The 19,189-nt window shown below is 39.5% G+C and overlaps 1 protein-coding gene and 1 long non-coding RNA gene across 3 annotated transcripts in view; one reads left to right on the forward strand and one right to left on the reverse strand.

The window, feature by feature from the left end:
* The window catches only part of B3GLCT (beta 3-glucosyltransferase), a 116,643-nt gene that overhangs the window by 93,403 nt on the left and 4,051 nt on the right, over window positions 1–19,189 (forward strand). Inside the window, exons 13-14 of one of the 2 annotated variants that reach the window (XM_081815426.1) lie at window positions 1,963–2,082; window positions 9,170–9,314. In XM_081815426.1, the coding sequence (XP_081671552.1) occupies window positions 1,963–2,082; window positions 9,170–9,314 (265 nt within the window). The remainder of the gene's footprint in view (window positions 1–1,962; window positions 2,083–9,169; window positions 9,315–19,189) is intronic. The other variant, XM_081815427.1, reaches the window with a different exon arrangement.
* On the reverse strand, window positions 1,352–9,172 carry LOC145720756 (uncharacterized). The gene is made up of 3 exons (XR_014143956.1): window positions 7,320–9,172; window positions 6,808–6,894; window positions 1,352–1,538 (listed from the first exon to the last, which is right to left on the reverse strand). It is a non-coding gene; the product is annotated as an uncharacterized LOC145720756 (long non-coding RNA).

Here is a 19,189-nt window from a genome sequence, read left to right on the forward strand (position 1 = left end):
ATTTCCCATTTTGTTGTTGCCACAAGCCCCAGCCAAATCCTTCTGGATGTGAACTTACATCCAATTCACAACTCACCTTTGGCATTAATATCCCTAATGCTTATACTTTTCTTTCCATAGATAAGTGTGCATTCAGCCAGTGACTCTTAGTGCTAGCACGGTCTGTTGGTTGGTACAAGACCAATAAACGGTTAATTCCACCTGGGGCCTCCGGTTGCCCCCTATTGCACACATGAGAGGGCAACCCTGGCCTACCTCCTAGTCCCGGGGGGGTAGGTGGTATCCACCCCTGAAATTCTGCCAGTAACAGGGGGGCACTTGGCAACACCCCTGGCTTTTTAGAGCCTTCCTTCAGGGAAGTAAACTGCCTTCCCTTAGGCAATGCCTTCTAGAGGCTTAGCAAGACCGAAATGGGTTGTTTGTATTTTCTCTGGGGGTCCCAGATAATATTAGATCTTGTTACCATTGTTTATGAGCTCTTGATAGGCCCCCTTTCCACCATTTCATCATTAGGAGGATCCTTTATTTTTCCCTGCTTTTCCATCTATTTCCCTTTCGGTTTCATGTAAGTCTGCCATTATAGCAGCTACTGTAGCAATGGGACGTTTAACCCCAAGGACGAGAGCGGATGCTAAAGTCCCATACCCTGCCCCTGGCGCTGACCGTGAGATGTGCACATTCGTACAAGAGGAATGTAGTTCTTCATTTGGGCCACCAAAATGCTGGGTGTAAATGGCATGTTTCATCCCCAGTTCTTCCATAGAGGTCCCGTGCAACGGAGGGGAGGGAACAGCCTCCTCGGTGAGCCAGGTTTTCTTAATGCTAGCATGTATCCAATCAGCCAGATTAGCTAAGTGCCTGCAGTGCTCACCCATGCCTGCAGTATATAGTCTTTGTCACAAGGCAGGTTGAGCTGTGGCTGAGGCCATTTTTGATGTCTCGAATCCATTTACCGTAACACCATGTTCTCCAGTATCCCACAGTCATAACCCCCAAGCTGCCACCCTTTCTGAGCCCTTTTGCTTCTCCACCATTTCAGATAGGTGTTTTTAGGGCATCCCTGTACTCACACACTGGTCTGAAATGCTCAAAAGCCCTGGCCGAGTCTCCCCACGGGGTGGTGGCTAGCCAGCTTGGGACCTCCCCCACGGACAACAGGCTCCCCCCCGTCATAGCCCGTTAACCCATGGCTTGTTTGATTTTCGGTATCCTGCCCACTACGCCAAGTGTTAGGAGGTGGAGGAGGGTCAGTCACGTATCCTCCAGACTGAGAAGGCACTTTAATCCCGAAAATGGAAGCAAGCCACTCCATCCTGTTTACGCAGTTTTACTCAGGACAGCTTACGGTTGGTTGGTTGGTTGGTCAGGACGGTAATATGCAGCAATTCTTCGCCACCCTCCAGACCTTAATCCCCAGCTTTTATGGCGCCAGGGGCGTGGTGGTGCCGTCACAGGGTAGTTATCTAAAGTGGTGCCACCTGTGTGCTAGAGGACCAAAGATGGAGCCGGTGTTGTCAGCACTCCTACACCAAGTACAGCTGAGAAGATTAGACCGTTCACACTTCCTGAGAAACAGGACTGGAAGAAGTGAGCTAAACGGTACATGGGCCAGCTGTACCTCATTAACCTGCCACCCTATTCACCCAATCTAGGCAGCCAGTTCTGGCAGTGGCTTACTAAAACTGGGGAGTAAGCCCCTGGTTTTTTAGTCTCTCTCCTGTTTCCAGGAATATACAGCGTCCACTGATTTTTTTTTTTTCTTTTTCTGAAAAAATGCATTTCTTCTGTAAATCACTTGAATTTCATCTCTAAATGATTTCATATTGTTATTATACTATAATTATACGTATATACATATAACTACGTAGTATGACCAGTGGGATGTAAGAATCGTAAACTGTTTACCGTGAACACACTTTTGAGTTTAAGTCATTATTGCTTATGTTCCCTTTGGAATTTTAGCATCTCCAGGCTCCAGCACTTGCTTAGCTGTTATGACTCCAGCGAACCAGTGTTTCTGGGAGAGCGGTACGGCTACGGCCTGGGCACTGGCGGCTACAGCTACATCACGGGAGGAGGAGGGTAACTATGAGCATGGCTTTCTGCACATACTCTCAGCATTAACTTCGGTTTCCATGATACAGGGCTCGGTCTGTGGCGGTGGGACCTATCCTGATATCTAAGTGCTCTGTAAATGGCAGCCGTTTCTATGACAGGAAAGTGAACATTAAATTTGCTAAATATGAAAAGAATCCACGCTAAAGAATATTTTACCCCACGAAGAAATATAAATCGTTGTCAAAGTATTTGGTAGAAATGTCCCTATAGGAATAATTGTTTCTAGGTAGCCAATTAGTTTTGATTGGTTAAATGAAAAAAGAAATTTGGATATAGATTTTATTGTCAGAAAATAAGTCATTGGACTTCTAAATTATCTAGTGCTAATAAATCACATTTCGGAGAAGAGTAGTATAGAAGTTTAGACTTAAGCAATTAAGTGATATTTGTGTAGGATTTATAGGTTTTAAATAACAGTGAAAAGTCAATGTTTTTAAATGAAGTATCTGCCTAATCTCTTGTGGGGAAAGATTTTGATTTGATTTATATGGGTAAATCAATTGAGCAATTAATCTTTCTATTATTTCTGTAGTCTTTGCTATTGGGGTATGTAGGGAAAATCTTAACTTGGTATAAACTATAGTGATTTAAAGTCATTCCAACAGGTATTTGCTGAATGTGGCACTTGGTTTCTAAACCACTTGGCACTGGTTTCTAAACCTCTGAAGGGTCAGGACTTTATATTCTTACTTTGTAGTCCCCTAGATCAGAATGGTTCCTACTGCAGGACCTCAAGAATCACATTCCAGGGGTTCTGGCTTGGTCTAGCTGATTCAGTGGTTAATATAACATGGCTATGGACATGTCTTTCATAGTGATAACTGAGCCTGGGCATGAGTACTGATCTTTCTTGAGCAGTGGCCGTGTGTCTTCCTGAGGTCATTACCAATAGGAGATGCAGATGCAGGTAGGCCTTCAAAAAGACACTAAAGGGAAGGCCAAGGAGTATTGGTCTCTTCATTTAAAAAAAAAAAAGAAAAGAAAAAAGAAACTCAAGCTATGTGCAGCCTTATGGGAATGCATTTAGTTTTCAGTGGGTGAGGTACTGGGTCTGGTTAAGGATCCGGGCATGGTATCTGTTGAGTAAGAACTTCCTACCTTTGAAAGGGGTCCTGTTATTTGAATATGGGTTTGTGTATTTTGTAGCACATAGGTGTGGATATACTTTTAACATAGAAGTGATTTTTTGTCAAGAAAACTATTTGGTTGTCTTCCTTGCCTGTTGGATTTCACTTTTAGGTCTGAGACTGGCCCTTGAAGCCTGAAATGGCACTTGACAGCACCCAGCCAGCATTGCCTTTCATCGCTCCAGCTGGTTGCTCATTCGCTCCAGGAGCCTAGCGGGTGCGGGCATGGGGGATGCAAAGACCACAGTTCCTTCCCTCCAGGCACTCACAGGCTAGTGCCAGATTGACAGATACACTGCATGAGTGTCACTGCTCCCTTTCCCAGGCCCATGGTGGGCACTGTAACCACCAAGATAGCACCTTTAACCTCTTATATGTTCAACTTCTACCTTGCTACTGTGGACTTCCTGCCACCTCCAGTTTTCCCATCTTAAAACTCCTTCCTGCCGGGCGCCTGGGTGGCTCAGTTGGTTAAGCGTCTGCCTTCGGCTCAGGTCATGATCCCAGGGTCCTGGGATCGAGCCCTGCATCAGGCTCCCTGCTCAGCGGGAAGCCTGCTTCTCCCTCTCCCACTCCACCTGCCTGTGTTCCCTCTCTCGCTGTCTCTCTCTGTCAAATAAATAAATAAAATCTATAAAAAAAAACCCCAAAAAACAAAACTCCTTCCTGCCACCACACCCTCCCTCTTCTCCCCTTGAAATCATCTTCAGAATCCACAGTTCATGATCTCTGCTTCCCCACTTCCATCTGACCCCTGTGCTTGGCCTTCAACCTAAACCACCTTGCTTAGGACTGTGGCCATGTCCACGTAGCCACATCCAGTGGCGTGATTCCAAACTCTCTTTTGTTTAACCTCTTGGCCGCCTTTGACAAAGGTGACCGCCACTCCTTGAAAGGCTTCTTTCTCTTGCTTTCCAGAACAGTGTCATATCCTTGTGTATTCCTGCCTTTCTGGTCATTCCATCCCAGGTCCTTTTTCCTATCCCTTAAATGGCTGTGTTTTCCAGGCATTTTTTCTGGTGTTCCTTCTCTTCTCACTCTGTATTCTCCTTGGTGATCTTATCCACCCCTATGACTAAACTGAAAGCACCCAAACCTCTATCCCCAGCCTACAGCTCTTTCCTGACCTCGAGGCCATGTCCACTGGGGTGACAGGACCCAGCACTGCCATCCTGACCTCATCCTCTGACTCTGGCCCCTGGCCCCTGCTTTACTGTTTTTCAAGTAGTCTTGCCTCAGGGAATCACGAGTTCCCGCCCCACAGACCTGTGACTCTGCTTTACCCTTTCTCTCCCTCATTCCCCAGGACCCTGAAGTCAACCCAGTCAGTTTTGTCTCATAAATACCACCTCTGTCTCCACCTCCCCAGGGCTAGTCGAGGTCACCCCACCTCTTACATGTGTGCTCCTGCCACAGCTCGTCTCCTCCGCTCCTTGCTGTCGACCACACTGTAGCCACAGAGACCTTTCTACAACCACGTCTGATCCTGTGGCCCTGCTGCTCAGAGGCTTTCACTCACCTCCATTGCTTTTATTCTTCCACAAGAGCATGAACTCTTTCCTACCTTTGGCATCTGAGATAGTCTTTCACATTCCTACAGGAGTCATGCTGGTCTGGGATTAGGCCTCATTTTAATCACTGCTGGTTTGCCAGGTCCACAGCCTCTCTGGGTGCTGCTGATTTCTCTAGTGGGTCTTGTCTCCTTCCTCCTGCTCTCTGACCCAACTTGTCCCTGGAAGCTGCCACATCTTGCTACCCACATGGGAAGGATTCCTGTCTCTAGAAATTAGTTCTTCTGGGTTTCATATCATCCATGTCTTCAACAATTCCATAGGTTAATGTGATTTTAATTTTATTTGGATTTTTTTTATTACCATGGGAAGTGAAAGTCTTTGCATTCTTTTATAACCTCCTGTTACCTTTAGAATAAAGTCCAAATTACTCATTAGAATTACCAGGCCTCTCATGACCTTGGCAGATGCTGTTTTACTTTTATAGCTTCATTCATCTGCACCCTCATCTTATTTCAATTCCTCAGAGGCATTTCTTCTTTCCTCTTCCCCAAGATTGGCATCTGCTGGTCTCTACATAGCACTGTGTCCCCTCCCCAACTTTCTGTCTTTGTCACTGGGCTCATCCTTCTTTTTTTTTTTTTTTTGGAAACAGTATAGCTATTAGTTATTCCTGGAAGCCTTTGGCCTAGTCTGGCCTCTCAAATCTGGGTTTGATGCCTTTCAAATATACTTTCATAGCATATTATGCAAACCATTATCATTTAATTGCCTATTTACCTTTCTGTTTTCCACCTAAACTATGAATTATTTGAAAGCAGCACCTGTATCTCATTTCTCATTATATCCTCACTTCCTAGCATAGGGACTCATTTTTTACAAGGTACAATGAATAAATGAATAAACAAATGCATGAACACTGAGCCTTCGTCTTTGTATAGCTAACGACCATTGTAATATTCTGTTTTTCATAGCACTTTTACAAAGATGCAGAAACATTCATCATGAGATTGTCTCATATCAACGTTTGAAGAAAGCTGCAGACATCATGTTAAATGATTTCTCGGTAGACTTTTCTGATGATCCAGCTTAAGAACCAACATGATTTTTTTGTAAACAGCAAGTCAGGATCAATTAATGGCTTATAAAACCAATGAATGGATCATAACCATCATTTAAAAATAATGAAATATAAAATGGAATAGAATAAAATAGAAATATCATAGTGTATCACATGTAGTAAGGGTGTGTGTTGTTTTGTGAAATTTTGTTTCAGTTTTATACACACATACAATACATATAAATGGTTGTAGTATGAAATGTGTTTCTTGTGTTCTCACTGTGGTTTACGGTCAAGTTAAGTTTTTGTAAAGCCTTGCCTTCAACCATCTCCCCTCAGCCCCACGAAGCAGAGCTGAATCGGGAGTGTAGACTCCACAGTGATTTATGTGTAGATATTCTGTATTGTTTGGAAAATGAGACTTTTGCATTTTCTTGAATGCAAATGTCTGGTGTTCATTTCGTTGCTTACTCCTATGTCTGAGTAGGAAGCTATGATCAGGATGTCCTCATTCTCTTTGGCAGCCTCCTTGAAGGGGCTGAGGACAATGTTACCCGGAGACAGCCCTGACCAGTTCATCTGCTGGAAGACCAGGAGAGGCGGGCGCATTTCTGATGCCCTTCACCTTCTGTATGTGCTCTTGATCTGCACGTGCATGGCCTTGGGCCGGCCCCTGCCCCCCGTTTCAGTTTTTCTTCTGCTTAAAATTAGTATATTGTATATTAAAAGAAATCACATTATTAGTTTTACAGCCTCTTCACATCTTTTTAATATTTAAAAGTTGGCAGGCAGAGCAGACATACCATGATATGTCCAGTACTTTTCCATTTTGGGGGAACTCTTCATTTTGAAACAACCCATCAGCATACTAATAAGCAAGTGTTATTAAAGGCTCGTGTGTACTTAGTTTGTGTGAATAATTAATGTAAGACTGTTCTGTGTGAGTAGGGAAAAATAGAAAAAAAATTACTAATAAAGATTTTATGCTTACATTTTATCTTCCTGTAAGGTTAACTTTTCAGAGAGTGGGCCAGGATAAAAGAGTGGGCCTTCCTTTTCTTTTTCATTCTATTAGATGCTGACAAAAGAAAAAAATAAAGTGTTTGATATAATTAAATTGGGCTTAAGATAAAGAAGATTACAGTTCTCATTGGAATACAAGTACAGTTGGATCTTGAACAACATGGGTTTGAATTGGGCAGTTTCACTTATATGCGGATTTTTTTTTCATAAATACGGTATAATACTGTAAATGTATTTTCTCTTCCTTATGATTTTCTTAATAACATTTTCTTTTCCATAGCTTACTTTATTGTAAGAATACAGTTTATAAGACATATAACACACAATGTATTAATTGACTATTTATGTTATCAGTAAGGCCAATAGTAGGCTATCAGTAGGTAACTTTTAGGGGAGTCGAAAGTAGGATCAGATTTTAAACTGCACACGGGGCTGGCCCCTCACCACTGCATTGTTCAAGGTCAACTACAGTATACTTACTTAGGAAATTCCCCTTGACGTGGCTTCGGATAGATGTTTTAAGGAAAGTGTCTGTCTCCAGCAGGTGCATGTCCCCTTACATAGGCCCTTTTCCTGGGGTCGGGTAGATGAGCAGGGGTTTGACTCAGGACGAAGGTGCTATCCCAGCCCCTGGTGGGCACTGGACTCTGAGAGAAAGAGGATTGCTGGTGAGTTTTCAAATGTGCCGTTTTCCTTTTGGTAGAGTTCATGAGAACCATGTTTATTCCTCTGGTACAGTCGTATTTTCTTGTATCAGCTTAAATAAAGAGCTGCTTTTTCTCTTGTCTGGTCTTGTTTCACCGTGTCCTCTGGCATCTTGGTGGGGACAGGGAGAGTGCCCTGTGTGTATGTTACATCACCAGGGCTTGGTCACTAGTATTAAACTACACTGAACTGAGCCCCCAGCTGAGTATGGAATCAACATTTCACATCAGGGATTGTATTCAAGGTCTTTGTCCTTTTTTCCTTCCCACTAGACTGATTCATAGAACTCCTTCCCCTCCCCCAGGAGGAAGATCTTTGTAAAGGCAGCTTTATTCTCACTTGTTTGATGCATCAAATTCTGTTGAGTGCTTACTGTGTGCAAGGCCCTGCATTTGGCTCTGGGAATATGTGGATAAGGGATAGACAGTTTTGCCTTCAAGGAAGTCGTTGCTTATTGGGAATGAATTTGTGAACCGTATTAGTCCCTTCAGCCCTATCAGCTATTAGATTATTCATACTATGAGAAGATCCATTACTACCGTAGGGCCAGAGTGGCCCTATATTTTAGGACCAATCTGTATTTCAAAAAGAGGAGGATGTATTGCAGGAACTTGGTGTGAAAGGGTTGGAAAGGGCCAAAGGGATAAAAGGGGGCAGGTGGATCTCCTGAGAGCTCAGTAACTATAGAAAGCTGGTACTGCCCCAAAGGCTGGGAGAGCAAGGCAAAGGCTGTGTTCTGGAGCCCGTCCTTGTCGGTTGCTGTGGATGCTCTTGCGGTTGGGTCTCAGCACGGCATCTGACCCAGTCCCAGCACTGGCTCCCCATTGCTGCTGTGGTTCTGGCCCTGGAGCCTGGGGCTGCCCAGCATCACCTGCCTCTGCCACAGAGACTGCCAGCGCCAAAAGCCGATGGCCTCCCCCATTATTGTGCCCCTCGTGGACAGATTGAAGCCAGGTCTTTGCTGGCAAGGGAGTCTGGAAAATATTGTTTCACAGTTTCCAGCCTCCTGCAAATCTGAGGGCACAGAACGGCAGGACTGGGCATGAGTTCCACCAGAAAGTACCCAACATACCAGGCCAAGTAGCATCATAGCACTGTTTGAGGAAAGTCAACCTCCCTCTCTCTCTCTCTCCTCTTTCTCAAAATCACCTTAAAGAAGCGTCCACAGACTGGAATCACTTGGACAGTGAATGCAAGGTTGTTTCAGTTAGACTTGATCTCACTGTCGGTCATCACCTGTATGAGGGAGGTACCTGGGCCCATCTACTTGCTGGGAATGTTGGTGGGTTTTGTTATTGACCTCACTGAGCGTGTTAAAACTAAAGAACTATTCTAATTTTCCATTGGCATATTAGGAAAAGAACATTGTATAGTATTCATTTGCAAGAACGATATAAAGAAATAAAATTGCCTATTAGATAGGTAAACACTTCTTCAAAGTAAATTTTCCTTTCATAGAAAGCACAAAACATTTCCCCCAGAATAACTATGAAATATGAAACACTGCTGATGTCAACATCTTTATCAAGAATGTGGCCTCTGAATTATATTTCTTTATTTAGATTAAAGATCTCGAGGAGCTGCTGCCCTAACCCCTTTCTCTGTCTGCTCTGGCTTCCCACTAGAATGGTCTTCAGCAGAGAAGCAATCAGGAGACTTCTCGCCAGTAAATGTCGCTGCTACAGCAATGATGCCCCCGACGATATGGTCCTAGGAATGTGCTTTAGTGGGTTGGGAATCCCTGTGACACACAGCCCTCTCTTCCATCAGGTGAGAACAATGTTTTTATACCTACCTTAGAGGGAGAGAGGGGGATTTTCTTCTCACTTAAAGATCCTACTTCATTCCCTTCACATATTCTTCTGGAAACAATCTTAAGAACTATGTGGACATGCCCCAGGGGGGCATCCTTAACAGATCTTTTTGTCTGGAGGGTTGATCCTATACCATGTACAGCAGGAAGATGGAAGGCAGAAACCTCTAGAAAACGAAATGGTGTTTGACCATTGTCCTTGAATATAGTACCAGGGAAAAGCTGCTCTTTTTTTCCCCTCTATTTTTGAGTTAAAAAATTGATGGTATTTAAAAACTATTAAATGCCATCTAGAAATATACAGGAATAACCTAATATTTCCTGCTGTATATATGCCAAGTGTATGTAATTCTATACTGTCCTAGGTTTTTACACTGTCCACTGGTTACCTTTTTATTGGGCTTACTCCTCTTTGGTTACTATTAAGATGAGTGACTAAACACTATTAAGCTTCAATTTAGTATCTCAATAAGCATATAATCTCGGGGTTGTTGTTGTCTGAGATAGTGTTTACCAGGGATGGTTGGTGCTCCAAACCACTATACCGTGGTTTGGAGAAGGGAATCCTCTGCACTATTTTTGGTAGTTTTTTGTTTTTGTTTTTTTTTAAAGATTTTATTTATTTATTTGAGAGAGAGAATGAGAGACAGAGAGCATGAGAGGGAGGAGGGTCAGAGGGAGAAGCAGACTCCCCGCTGAGCAGGGAGCCCGATGCGGGACTCGATCCCGGGACTCCAGGATCATGACCCGAGCCGAAGGCAGTCGCTTAACCAACTGAGCCACCCAGGCGCCCCTATTTTTGGTAGTTTTTAAGAATCAGGTCAGTGAATGTTCTGATGTTGTAAGAATAAATATGTTGTCATATTTAGTAACCAGTAGCAAATGCTATCATAGCAATATAGAAAATTGAACATGACAAATAGCACTGTAGGAAATAACTTGAACAAGGCAAAGAAAGTGTTTGCATTATCAAGATAGGCAGAATCCATTTCTGCATCTTGAGGACCATAAGGGAGAATAAAAAGAGACTTTTCATAATAAGAAATACATGAGAAACCTTTCTTCGTACCAGTTAAGAGTACTTATCCATCTTTTAAAACCTTGAGAGGTCTTACCCATCTTAAGCCTATGTGTTGTGTTATGGGATGACAGAGAAGCAAGTTATTTTCTCTTGCTCTCTCTCATAGTGTTTCACTTCTAGAAAAGGAAAGTTAATTAAAACTGTTGGTGTATAAGGGGAATGACTTATTACTGTTAATAATGCAGTGTTAGATTTTTATAGCAGCCTTCACTAAGGGAAGAATATGCTAGTAAAGAAAATGATAAAGAGAAAAGAAGGAAGGAAAATACTCTTTAAGCAAATATCCTTTGAAGATAATTTAAAAATGAAAAAAATTGTCATTTCCCAGACTTCAAAACTCTTGATTTATCTAATTCACATAATAAATTTTAAATCTTTCCAAAATTGTAAAATATGCATAAACTGTATCCTCCCCAACAGATACTACTATATCTTCTAATTCTTAAGCCTCTTTTAGAGAGTTTGCTGTAATTTAGAAATTATTCCCCATTTATAATGCTTGAACAGTGATCCAAATAGTGTGTGTTTTCATACTGAAAAACACATATGAGGCAAAGAGATACAAAACCAAGATTCCTGAAGAGTTAGAGTGGGCTTTCGGAAACAGTCTCAGATGCAAAATTGCCTGGGCCACTTTCCTTCTCTTTTTAGTCAGGGGAGGTTATTGTGAAATCACAGGCTTAGAAGGGGGCTTCAAGGAATGTCTAGTGTATCCTTTTATTAAAAGCAAAGGATCTGGAGCATATGGTTTTCTGTTCTTTCAAAATTATATGCTACCAGTGAGTGTGGCAGCATGCAATGGCCACTGAACCCTCTGCATAAAATTGTCAAAATACTCATTTCAGGACTCTGGAAGTCAACCAAAAGCATTGAGAAGCATTTATTCCTGAAAAAACTGCTATAGTTTCAGAAAGACCAACAGAGTATGAGGTCTTCTGAGGCTTTTCTCCCTGAAACCTCCTCTCTCTCCCCTCCCCCAGCCTCCACCTCTCCATCCACCCCAGCTTGGTTGGAAAGAGCAACAGCAGTTTGACCAGTATGGGCCTTGCTGGGGAAAATGGCAGCTTTGCTGTCAGAGGGGGAGAGAGAAAAACCCATAGATAGGTCACCTAAAATAGTTAAACTTGGTAGGAAAGAAATAAGAAAAACCTGCACCTTTATGGGCCTGAGGTTGCAGTCTCAGGTATGGTAAAGGATGTCTTAGCCAGAAATTTAATACTTAGTACCCTGGAAATAAGAGAGAAATAACAGGGCTAGGAAAGCTCTCCATAATTCTCTGGCCTACTGGGAAACCGTGTGCATGCACATGGGACACTGGATGAGCCTAGCAGAAAGTAAAATACAAGGCATATTTGAGAACCCACTGAAGCTTTGAATGCACTTTCCAACCTACACATAGGTAGAAGCCTTATGGGCTTGTGGTATTTGAGCATAACTTCTGCCTATATCATAAGTTGACTACTAAGCTATTCAAGCACAGGGGTGACCTCTAGCAAGCCAAGCTACAAGATAAAAGTTAGAACTAAAAGATGAGTGGAGGTATTAGTAACCACACACCGCAGTGAGAAAGATTCCACAGTGTAAATCCAGGCAAATCACTTTTTAAAAAGTAGTAAAAATAAACAGATTTGTTGTTACAATAAATTTTCAAAATAATCAACTTCCAACAAATTATCATGATACAAAGCAAAGAGATATACTGAGGGAAAAGTGTAGGAATAGAAACTGACTGAGTGGGACCAGATATTGGAGTTGATAGATAAAGACTTCAAGAAGCTAATAAAATTACAGTCACAGAATTAAAGGAAACCATGTTCATAGAATCAAAGGATGGTATGATGACAATGACTCAACAAATAGCAAATCTTAATAAAAAATAGAAACTACGATAAAAAACAAATGAAAATTCTATAGTTGTAAAAGAAATGAGAAATTATCTGGGTGGACTTAACAGTAGATTTGAGATGGCAGAAGAAACAGTGAATTTGAAGGCAGATCAATAGAATTACCCAGTCCAAAGAAGAGAGAGAAAAATGACTAAAGAAAAGTGAACAAAGCTTTAAAATACTTTAAACCATAAAGTGTAACAACATACATTTCATGGGATTCCTAAAAAGTGAGTGGAGAGAGGATTGGATAGAAATTTTTTTTTGAAAGAAATAGGGTTGAAACTACCCAAATGTGATGAAAAACATTAATGCATAGCTCTAAAAGTTTCAACAAAGCTCAAGTAGTATAATCATGAAAAGAATCACACACAGATGTGTTACAGTCAAACTGTTGAAAGACAATGAAAAAGTAAAAGTCTTAAAAGCAACCTAATGAAAAGGGAAACAAAAAATATAGTTACTGGCTGATTTCTCATTAAAAATAATAGAAACCCAAAGGCAGAAGTCAAAAAAGAAACCAATCAACTAATGATTCTATATCCAATAAAACAATCCTTCCCAAATAAAAGTGGAATAAAGATATCTATAGGTAAACAAAAAGTGAGAGAAATCTTTACTAGTAGACCTTCCCTACAAGAAAACTAAAGGAAATCCTTTGGGCTGAGTGAAAATGGTACATGGTAATTAGAATATATAGGAAGGAATGGAAGAATACTGGATAGGGTTAATATGGAGGAAAATATAATTATATAATTATATAATTATATATATTATATATATGTGCATATATATAATTAAAAGAATAAAAGTGTGTATAAACACACATAAACATATATATTGTCTCTCTTAATTGCTTTAACAAATATAAGATTGTTTAAAGCAATAATTATGACCCTATTGTTGGGTTTATAACATAGTAAATGCAATATATATGATGATAATAGTGCAAAGGCAAGAGGGAGGAAATGAAGCTATATTGTAGCAATTGATTTTATTGGAATTAAGTCAGTATTAACCTAAGTTAAAGATGCATATTGCTATCCTTGGAGCAATCTCTGAGAAAATGATTTTAAATATATAGCTTAAAATATCAATAGAGGGATTTAATTATACACTAAAAGATTTTGTTTAACCAAAGAATAAAGGAGAAACAGAGGGACATAAAACATGAGACATATAGAAAATAAATGGCAAAATGAGTGATAAAAATTCAGGTGTATCAATTATTACATTAAATATGAATTGACTAAACTCTTTAGTCAAAAGGCAGATATTATCAAATCTCATAAAAATCAAGATTTGACTATATGTTGTCTATAACAGTCAAGTACACTTTAGATTCATAGACACAAATAGGTTGAATGTAGAAGGATGGGAAAAGATGAATCCTGCAAACAGTTAATCATAGAGAGTTTGAGTGTCTGTGTTAAACACAATACACTTTAAGAAGTGGAATATTACTAGAGAGAAGGAGGGATATTTCATAACCAAAAGTCAATACATTAAGAAGATACAATAATTATAAATGTATATGTATACCTAACAGATCTTCAAAATATATAATAATTATAAATGTATAGGTACACCTAACAGATCTTCAAAATACATGGAACATAAATGGACAGAATTGAAAATGAGAAACGGACAAATACAAACTACTTGACTTAACTGACATAGAATGTTTCATCTGACAACAGCAAAATGCATGTTCAAGTGTGCATGGAATGTTCTAAAGGATAGATCACACACTAGGTCATAAAACATGTCTAAGGAAATTTTAAAGGATTGAAAACATACAAAATATATCCTCCCAGCAATGGAATGAAATTAGAAATCAACAGAAAAAAATGGGAGAATTTCCAAATATTTGAAAATTATACAACACATTTTAAAATAATCTTGGGTCAAAGAAGAAATAAGGAAGATTAGAAAATAACTTGAATAAAAATGAAAACAAAACATAACAAAAGTTTTTAGCATAGCTGTATAGGGATTAGAGGGACATTTATAGTTTTAAACATACTAGAAATGGATAGGGGTGGGAAAAATGAAGGAGGGGGAATCGGAGGGGGAGACAAACCATGAGAGACTATGGACTCCGAGAAACAAACTGAGGGTTTTAGAGGGGATGGGGTTAGCCTGGTGATGGGTATTAAGGAGGGCATGTACTACATAGAGCACTGGGTGTGATATGAAAACAATGAATCATGGATCACTACATCAAAAACTAATGATGTATTGTATGGTGACTAACATAATATAATAAAATTAAATTAAATTTAAAAAAATCATTAATCTAAACATCTGCATTGAAAGCAAAAGAATGGTATCATTCAAATCTGAATTAAGTGGAATAAAAGAAATATTAACGGTTAAAGCACAGGTCAATGTAGAAAACAGAAAAGCAGCAGAGAAAATTAGTTAAGCCAAAAATGAGTTATTTTGGAAAGATCAGCTAATTTGGTAAACCTTTAGCTAGGCTGTCCAAGAGAAAAAGAAAGAAGACACAGATTACCAAAGTTAGGAATGAAAGAGTGGACGTTATTGCAAATCCTACCAAAATTGTGCCTACAGTTAGACAATTTAAATGAAATGGGAGAAATTTCTTGCATCACACTCATTAGCAAAACTGTCTTAAAAAGAAATAGAAAAATTATCTGAACCTACATACATTGATGGAATGGAATTAAAGGAGTGAGAATGCTTTCCAATTCATTTTATGAGGCCAATATTAGCCTAATATGTCAAAGACACATATTGTTGGGCAGAGCAGTCGGTTAAGCTTCTGACTCTTAGTTTCAGCTCAATTCGTGATCTCAGACTCCTAAGATCAAACCCTGCATCAGGCTCCACACCCAGTGGGAGTCTGCTTGGATTCTCTCTCTCTCTCTCTCCCCCTACCGCCCCACCCCCCACACATGCTCTCCCTCTCTCTCAAATAAATAAATCTTAAAAAAAAAAGATGCATATTGTTATCCCTAGAGCAAGAATTTAGGAAATCACTCCAAAAATATTGCTAAAAAAATAACAGAAGAGATTAAAATGATATATGACAAAAGTAAACTACAAGCCAATATTACTCTTGAACATAGATGGAAAAGTCCTTAACAAAATATTAGCAAACTGAATCCAGCAATATATAAAAGGGGTTATATGCCATGACCAGCTGGGATTTATCACAGGAATGCAAACTTGGTTTAATATCCAAAATCAATTATTGTTATATACCATATGAGTAGAATAATGAATAAAAACCACATGATCCTCTCAATAAATGCAGAAAAAATATTTGACAAAATCTAACACCACTTCATGATTAAAAAAAAACAAATAGAAAAACAAAAAACAACTCTCAACAAAACAGAAGTTCCTCAATCTGATAAGGTGAATCTACAAAATAACAAAATTGGGAACAAGGTAGGAATGTCTGTTCTCACCACTTTTATTCAGCAGTATATTCAGTGTTTCTAACCAGTGCAATAAGCTGAAAAAAATGTATATATATTTACATACACACACACACACATATATATACATAACTACATATATACATACATACATTACATATATGTATACAGATATATAGTAAGGATACAAGTTGGAAGAGAGGAAGTAAAACTGTCTTTATCCACAGACCACATCTTGTATGTAGAAAATCCTACGGATCTACCAAAGGAAAAAGAAACTACCAGAACTAATAAATGAGTTTAGCAAGGTTATAGGCTACAAGGTCAACGTACAAAAGCAATTTTTTTTTTTGCAACAAAAAAATCTGAAAATGAAGAAAACAATGTCATTCAAAATGGCATCCAAATGAATAAAATACTCAGGAATAAATCTAAAAAGGAAGTTACACTCTACACTATAATAAAATTCTGCTGAAATTAAGATCTAATTAAATGAAGAGATATATACCATATTTATGGCTTGGAAGACTTAATATTGCTATGATGGCAATTTTCTCCATTGATTTTTAAATATTCACTTAAAATGAATTTGATTATTTCATCTATTCGTATTATTTCACTTAAAATTAACTTATTTTGAATGTCTAAATGAAGTGTTCTGGATCAGAGATGAATTTTTACATTAAGTCCCTTACAATAAATAATAAGCACATCTTGCCCCCATCTCCACTCCCACTGCTCCTCTGACCTAGTTTTTACCTCCAGGGCAGTGTGATGAGGGCCAATTCAAGTGTCCTACATAAGTGGTGAGATACTCCATAGGCAAGGGACAAAGAAAAATTGTTTTCTCTGCTTCTAAAGGTGAACTTCCTTACTTCAGCATTTTGGTATGCAAATAAATACCCCATTCTTCCTTGAAATGTAAATGTATCCCAGGGCGGAAAGTGTTCAGGTCTTCCTGGCACCTTGGGGCTTACCCTCAGGACCTAGTTCAGGGATATAACTGTTGGCCTCTCCAAGAGATAAGGGGAGTTCTACTCTCCTTTAGGATCTGAGCAGTTAACTAGACAAATGGAATGTGAACTGTTTCTTGTGGGCTATAGGGCTTTTTTACAGGAAATTTTATTTCCCCACATTCCCCAAATTCATCTATAGATTCAGTGCAATCCATATCAAAGTCATAGCAGACTTCTTTGTAAAAATTGACAAGCTTATCCTAAAATTTACATGGAAATACAAAATAATTCTTAAAAAGGAGATCAAAATTGGAGGATTTACCTTTCTATGATTTCAAAACTTACTATAAAGCTATGATAATCAAGACAAGCTGCAATTAGTATAAGGATAAACACACACACACACATACACACACATACATATCAATGGAACAGGATAGAGATTCTAGAAATAAACCCTCTCATTTGTGGTAAACTTGTTTTTGACAAAGATGCCAAGGCAATCCAGGGGACAAGTGGCACAGATGGCCAGTCGGCGCTAGAGCAATTATGTATTTCCACACACAAAAAAATGAACTTGGAACTTTGCCTCATACCACACACAAAAATTAACTCAAAATGGATCATAGTACAAAAATATAGGAGCTAAAATTATAAACTGCTGGAAAAAACAGGGATAATTCTTTGTGACCTTAGTTTAGGCAAAGATTTGGGGCATCAAAAGCATGATCCATAGAAGGAAAAATTCATAAATTGAACTCAAAAAACTTAAAAAAAACTTTGCTCTTCAAAAGATATCCTTAAGAGAATAAAAAAAAATTCATAAACTGGGAGAAATATTTGTAAATCATGTATCTGATAAAGGACTTGAATCCAGAATACATAGCAAATCTTTTACAACTCAATAAGAAAATCAACTGCTGAGTTTAAGCTGGGTAAAAGATTGAACAGTCATTTCTCTGAAGAAGATGCATAAACAGCTACTAAGCACATGGAAAGATGCTCAACATTATCAGTCATTAGGGAAATGCAAACTAAATGCCCATGTATAGAATGCCTATAAGCAAACAGATCATTCCCAGTGCTGCTGAGGATGTAGAAACCTGGACCTCTAGTGGGGATATAAAATACAGTCACTTTGGAAATGTTTTGGCAGTTTTTAAAAAATTAAGCATATATGTGGCAGGCAATTTATGACATAGATCTCATTAGTTCCCTCCTGCTGGTATTCATACCCTGCGTTTTCCCCTCTCCTGAGTATGAACCAATAGCCTATGGCAAAGGTGATGGGATGTCTCTTCTATCATTAGGTTACAAGGGATTGTGACTTCCGTCTTCCTTGTAGACTCTCCCTACTTCCTTCCTGGCTTGTAGGTTTTGCTGAAGCAAGCTGCAAGGGGGAAGGGTATGAAAGTGAAGCCCTCAGCTCAGTAGCCCCCAAGGAACTGAATGTTACTAGTAACCACTGAGTGAGCATGGAAGTGGATCTTTTCCTAGCTGAGCCTTCAGATGAGATCATAGAGCCTGGGCTGACATCCTGATTACGATCTTGTGAGAGACCATGAAGCAGAGGTCCCAGCTATGTGTTGCCAAGACTCCTGACCCATGGAAGCTGTGTGATAATAACTATGTGTTGTTTGTATGGTGTATCCACTCAATGTGATATATTGCTCCGCAATAAAAGTAATGAACTACTGATGCATGCAGCAATGCTAAGTGAAGGAAGCCAGGCTCAAAACATTCATAGTGGATGGTTCCACTGATAAGAAATTTCTAGAAAAAGGCAATACTATAGAGAAAAAGCAAATCAGTGGTCTCCTGGGGCTGCCAGCGAGGGTGGGGATTGACTGAAAATACATGGCAGGGAATTTGGGGGGAATGACCATAGTCTTCTAAAACTGGATTTGTGGTTGCTTAAATACGGACATCTACTATAAATTTTCAAACTACCATGACTATGTGTGAATTGTATGGTATGTAAATCATATGTCAATACAGCTATAAAAAATGTGTTTGTCTAAGGAAATACAAATTTGATCTCTGTTGCACTGTTCAGTGTGCTCTAACATTTACAGATTAAGTTTTAATTTCACCCAATGTATGTCCTTCCGTGCAGTTTACACCATCTCTCTCTGTTCCCGCACACAGCTTCCCATCATGCTCCATGTCTGTTCCTAAGGCCTCCTCCTTTGCCCCAACCCTGCCTGTTTGGTACTTCCTTTTGGCATTTTGGGCACAGAGATGTGATTATCAGAGTCCATCTAGACTTCTTGGTGTTACACATGCCTCTGTGGATGCCTTTTACTTCTCTAATCTTGTTCTTTTCCAAAACTACATTTGCCAGAAATGATTAGCGCATTCTAATACTTAGTAAACCAGCTCTTCACTCGTGTCCTAACATGCAACAGCAATCACTTCTGGAATCCGCATTAATAGAGGGAAAGATATTACGGATTTCTTTTTTTCCTGTGAGATGTGTTTGTGTCTCTGAGAGTTCAT

This window comes from Leptonychotes weddellii, chromosome 3 (genome assembly GCF_054177405.1).
Source record: "Leptonychotes weddellii isolate Sample4059 chromosome 3, ASM5417740v2, whole genome shotgun sequence".
NCBI classification, from domain to species: Eukaryota; Metazoa; Chordata; class Mammalia; order Carnivora; family Phocidae; genus Leptonychotes; species Leptonychotes weddellii.